Source organism: Podarcis bocagei (genome assembly GCF_964188305.1).
Source record: "Podarcis bocagei genome assembly, chromosome: 10".
NCBI lineage: Eukaryota > Metazoa > Chordata > Lepidosauria > Squamata > Lacertidae > Podarcis > Podarcis bocagei.
This window is the reverse complement of record NC_138135.1, coordinates 23,479,709-23,485,708: the sequence shown is the minus strand read 5'-3', so window position 1 is coordinate 23,485,708 and position 6,000 is coordinate 23,479,709. Positions and strand designations below refer to the sequence as shown.

Here is a 6,000-nt window from a genome sequence, read left to right as displayed (position 1 = left end):
CGCTGAGTTGTGGCCCTTCATCAAATATTTCTCTACTATAATCGTCTCCCACAGAGATTGAACTGCTTGAGAATCTGAGGCAGGAGCCAAAGGTTACAGAACGATATGGCCCCTGACTAATATTATGGGCACCACTATTTGTACAGGCCTGCTTTATCGGTTTTAATGGCTAAAGTTGCAACTGGCGAACAACGTGAGGTAAAAAGTGAATCATTCCGCATTGCCAGTGGGGAGTTTATATTTTCACAGCCATTCCTTGGCCTTGAAGCAGTCACACTGCCCAGCAGCTGAGGTGGGGGGTGGGGCCAGGGGTTGGGGGGAGGGAGGGAATAACACTTGTCTTGGAAGGATATTGGTTTCCCCCAATGCCATCCTCTTAGCAGGTGGAGTCTGGGCTCCTTTCTATCCCTCCCATTGGTGAGCTGCAATAGATTGGGACTTCCTCTCAAGTTTTTATCTCAAGATGAAGGTAATCTGTGTAAGAATTGCTTCTCTGTGCATTCCCTGAGAACTGCTGATCTGAGGGTAGGGAGGGAAAGGAGCAGAAAGATAATCTTTAAGCAGTTGAGAAATGTTACAGGAAAGAATGCAAAAAGCATAAAGGGAGAGAGAGGGAGAGAAAATACTTTTTTTTTAAGCTGTGGATTTTCTTCCCTATTTTAATTTGTGATAAACTGAATGCTAACTCTTTAGTTGATGTGCACCTCAAAGTGGGTATACCTGCAAAAAGAAGAAAGCGAGGCTCAAAAAAAGTTTGGGTTTCTGCCTACCTGATTCATACTCCAAGCAAACAAACGTGATGGGAGGCGAAAAGAAAATGGACTCCGCGGAGGCCGCCTGGTGATTTTCCTGGTGGTGGTCAGAAGAAAGAACATTATGTTCCTCAGACACTTATGGTGTGATGGTCATGAGGAGGCACTAGTCAGTCCTACATAAAGGCAGAGACTCTCCAATGCATTTCACAACGTCCCCTTAAAGGAGAAAAGAAGCAAGAGCCGCCAATAACTCTTCTGTAGAAGGAGGGAACCATTTCCCCAGGGCTGGAGGAAGACCCTGAGGATTCCCATTGGGTCATCAAGGAGATACACCAGGAACAGAAGGATGACAGTAGTCAAGGAGCTGCTCCGCGCCAGAAACCTGTTGCTGGTTATCCTGATTCCACTCTTGTTGCTTCCTTTGCCTCTCTTATATCCCAGCAGTGTAAGTACTTTGCTTCCCCGTCCTCTCATTTTCACCATAACTGGATTGGGAGCCAGCCTGCTATAGTGGTTAGAGTGCTGGACCAGAACCATGGCTGAGAGGGGATGGGATGAACCCAGTCACTCAAGCTCAGCCTAACCTACCTTCACAGGGTTGTGTTGAGTATAAAATAGGGAAGAGGAGAACTATTTACGCCACCTTGAGCTCCTCGTAGGAAAGATGGGTTATAACTGTGATAAATAAATTAATGTGCTTAAGGAGAAAAGTTAGCAGGTCAACTAGGCAAAGCATTCTTGGCAAGCAGTCAGGAAGGTGTATGCGGGGGAGCAGGGAGAGTTGCGGTTCAATCCTCTACTCAGAAGTAAGCCCTATTGAATATGTGGGGTTCGAAGGCAACAATAAGGTGGCAGCCCCTTTGCCTCCGTTGCATGGGATCTCCATAGGACGCTACTCAGCGTTGATTATTTATTTCATTGATGAATCACTTCTCGAAGCAACTTCACAATGCAACAAAAACATCTCTAAGACAATTGTGTATGCAAAAGGAGTTAAAACAGTTGCATATATAAAACAATTAAAAACAGTTTTAAATATATAAATTAAATTCTTATAGCAAATTGTTCCGGATTCCAGCTTTACTCCAATGAAAATGATGCTGTTTCCAGGGTGGACTCATAGAAATGTAAAGTTGGAAGGGGCTCAAAGAACTCTTGACAGATGACCATCCAAGCTTTGTTTAAAATCCTCCAATGAAGAAGGCAGTCCATTCCACTGTCAAACAGCTCTTACAGTCAGAAAATTCTTCCTAATGTTTAGTCAGAATCTTCTTTCTTGTAATTTGGATCCATTGGCTCAGGTCCTCTGGAGCAGCAGAAAACAAGCTTGCTCCATTATCCATGTGACAGCCCTTCAGATATTTGAAGATGTTATAGAGCTTTGAGGATGGAATGCTCAGGAGGTTTTCGGTCGCTGAAGCTAAGTGATGCTTGTACTATTTTCTAGGTCAGCCTTTCTCAGCCTTGGATCCCCAGGTGTTGTTGGACTACAACTCCCACCATCCCTAGCTAGCAGTGATGATGGGAGTTGTAGTCCAACAACATTTGGGGACCCAAGGTTGAGAAAGGCTGTTCAAGGTTGAGGCCATGTGGTGTTAATGTGTCCCACGTTGTTGGATCTGTTGCATTATCCGTAACTTCTCAGAAGTGTTCAGCAAACTTGCTTGACGTGCTGTTCGATGCTTTCATTGTCTGCCAGCCTATCTATTTATCTATCATCTACAAACTAAAACAAATATATAAAAACCATTTCAAATCCAATACTGATACTCACTTATAATGAGAAAAAATGTGCTCTGCACATGCCCAGAAACATGCTGTGATTACATGCAGGGCTGAGCTGCCATGCGCCTTTTTCCAATTAAGTTCTGTTTACAGTCTTGGATTCTAGATTTAAATATGCAGCTGTGAGTGCAAAAATACACGAGGAGAGGGAAACATTTCTCCTTGGTCTCCTGTGATAATCTTAATCAAAGAATGAAGCTGAGTTGCATTATCATTTGAAGTGAAGGAAAAGGCAGGTGAAATTTCCTCATTAATTTTGGAGACGAGTTTCCTTTCGCAAATGAATTTGCACTGCCGCAAATGCTCTCTAGGAAGGCAGCGTCGCTAACTTGGCGGTGTTTGTTTTAATGAAGTGGAGTTGCACCTTTTGATTAATTTGTTTGCAACTTGTTTAATTAATGGTGTCCCCTTGTTTATCAGGGTTGGAGTGAACAAATGAACAAATGGGCAAATTAGGCAAAGTCGAAGTCAGCTAAAACAAATTTCAACCTCATTAAACAAGTAAACGAAGAGCGAGGCAAAGGAAGATAAATGAGGTTTTTTCCTTTCCTTTTGCCTCTCTTGAGCTGACAAGAGTTAAGCTATTACAAGCTTACAGACCTGGTGCGATGATGAAGATGGAATGACGGCATGATGAATTTAAAAAATCAAATTAGCCAGCAGGTAGTTACTCAATATAGAACTAAATAAGGGATGGGCAGGTTTGCTTCCAGGCCATTTTACTTTTGTATGCTCAGTGGCGTAGCGTGGGTTGTCAGCACCCGGGGCAAGGCAAGTAATTTGCGACCCCTAACCCATGGATTTTAGCAGGGGGCAGAGAGCTGCAAGTACGAGTGCGCCCCCCCATGTTGCGCCCGGTGCGGCCGGGCCCCCCTGCACCCCCCACGCTACGCCACTGTGTATGCTTTTGCCCACAATTCTGTTCCACTCCTGCATTAATCTGCATTTCATATTCATAATTAAATGTGTATTTTCCTCTAAAACTATCTATTGAAATTGGGAGTGGCAAACCCTTTTCAGCTCAAGGGCCACATTTCCTCCTAGGCAACATTCTGAGGGCCACATGTGAGTGGTAGGCGGGGCCAGAGGAAAAAGTGGGTGGGGTAAGCAAGGAAAATTTTACCTTGGCTAGTTTCACCCAGCCCTCTGTCTCCTCCAACTGAACAAGCAGTGGGCATTACTAGTGCTTAAGGGCACATTACATCCTGGCAAAAGCATTCAGGGTGCAAAGCAGAGCTAATAAGTGGGATGGCCCAGAGAGAGGAGGTTGGTGGCCTTGGGAGAGTTACGAGGGCCAGAGGCAGAGGCCTACAGGGCCACCCTGACTCAAATGCATATTTTGCTATATTTAAACCTCTGAGAACTGCATCACAAAATTTGGAGAAATGCAAAATCAAGTGGATTGCTATGGGCTGATCTGCACCTTAGTCCATAGAGGCACAGAACAGGTAATTCCATATATTTATTTCATGGAAACATTTATACGTTTCCCTTCTAATGTCCACAAATCACTCACAATGCCCCACATACAGCTTAAAATCACAATTTTAGATCAGTGGGAAAACAGCTGTTTGGAACAATCAAAGAATAGTTATAATCAGCCACAAGCTGAAAACCAGCTTAAAGCACATGCCAACATTCCACATGTCTGGATAGACTTGCCGAAACAAAATTGCTTTTAGCGGGTGCTGAAAAGATTACAGGGAAGGTGCCTGCCTCAGTTTCCAAAGTGCAGGCGCAGCCACACCAAAAGAGAGATTTCTTCCAACTGCTGAATGAGTATTATGTGAAACCTGTAACAGTGCCAAAGGGGTTTGAGTGGGTATGCATGGAGTAAAGCAATCTTGCAGGTAAACTGTGACAGGCCTCATATACCAGCAGTAACACCTTTGAACTTGGCCCAGCAGCAGACTGGCAGCCAGTGCAGGTTTCTGGGCTGAGGTGCTCAATGCTCAACCTCCCCTTGTTCTTTGGCTGCAGCAGTTGGCTGTCAGGGCTGTTGTGCCCCTGCAGATGGAAGTTCTCTTTGGCTATCATGGCAGAGAAGTGGTAATAAACCTCTTCTCTGCGGTTTTGCAAATTCATGGAATTGTCTGAAGCTGTGCCGACGAGAGTGGAAGGGCACCAGGTTGGAAAAGGCGGCTTTAGGATTGGGAACCGTAACTCAAGTCAGAAACATCATGCTATTAAATGTGCTTGATCAGATTCAATTCAACTATAGGTATTGGTTCCTCTCTTGCTCACTCCCTGCTCACTTTAATTCTTTTGTAAAAGCCTAAAAATTCAATTAAACCATTCCTGGTTTTTCTCCAGTTTTCTCCATGCATGTCTCTCTTGCGCAGAGCAAAAGACAAGATGGATGTTTGCACGCTTTGTTCTCTCAGAGCTTCCTACAAGCTCCACTCATATCTCCATCCAGAAATGCGAGAGATATTATAATACTTCAAGGGCACATTCCAGCCAAACAAACACACTTGAGAAAGTTGCAGGGCAGGGACAGTGTGTTCCTAGCTTGTATTTTTATGTTGTGAACTGTCCCTTGCTCTTCGGATAAAGGATGGTACAATATACGGTAAATAATATAATATACATTAAACCCACAACTTATGTGCCTTTAACTCGTGTGCTTTACATGCTTGGCAAAAAAAAAAGATTAAAGGGGAGGAGGCTGGCATCTGGGGAAAATGACTTTGGCAATCCCACCAATTATTGAACCCAATATGTTTTGACGATATGCCATTTTGGCTTTAGGCACAATCCCCAGAATGTAATTCCCAGATAAATTGCAGGGCTTACTGTTATATTAGGGGTTATGTAGATTTGCAAAAATGTGTATATGAGGGGAAATTGCTTACCGCATTATTATTTATTAAATTTCATCCAAAGTCCACAGGGCAGTTGACAACATAAAAACACAAAAATACACAACATAGTAACAAACAAAAACAATAAACAAAATGCAGAATGATGCAGAAATGTTGAGAGCTGAACTTGGGAGAAATGAGAAACTGAAATGAACAGATGGACGTCTGCCATGGGTTCATTAGTTGAGAGTCCTACATTCTAGGGGGTTGGACTAGGTGTCCCCTCCAACTCTACAGTTCTATGAAATAGGCAGATTCACTCATGCCGAATGATAAGGCATCGAACCAGCACCCAAGTATCCCATGTGTCCACTGGTTTCCAAAACACCATCTTTGGAAGCGAGACTCAGCTGCAGTGCTCCCCTCCCTCTGGAGGATCATAAGCTGCAGTTTAGAATGACTAATCAAACTGATCCTTTTGTGTTCTGCAAGAAGAATCGAAGCACAGACAATAATTTAACATTGCGTAACTCAATCAGAAAGAAAACCCTGCGGTCTTTCTCGGTGGATCAAGTGGAATGGAAAGAAATTAGCGCAGAGTGCCTACTCACGACAAGCTGGTTTCTAAGCACTTCTTCATTAAATAGCCCAGTTAT

The 6,000-nt window shown here is 43.6% G+C and overlaps 1 protein-coding gene across 2 annotated transcripts in view; it reads left to right on the top strand.

Moving 5' to 3' along the window:
* Positions 1 to 448: 448 nt before the first annotated feature.
* The window catches only part of SLC13A4 (solute carrier family 13 member 4), a gene marked incomplete at its 3' end in the record, with an annotated part of 43,075 nt that continues 37,523 nt past the window's right edge, over positions 449 to 6,000 (top strand). The window contains exon 1 of one of the 2 annotated variants that reach the window (XM_081212051.1): positions 449 to 469. In XM_081212051.1, coding sequence (XP_081068177.1) covers positions 464 to 469 — 6 coding nt within the window. In that variant the 5' untranslated portion in view covers positions 449 to 463. The other variant, XM_081212050.1, reaches the window with a different exon arrangement.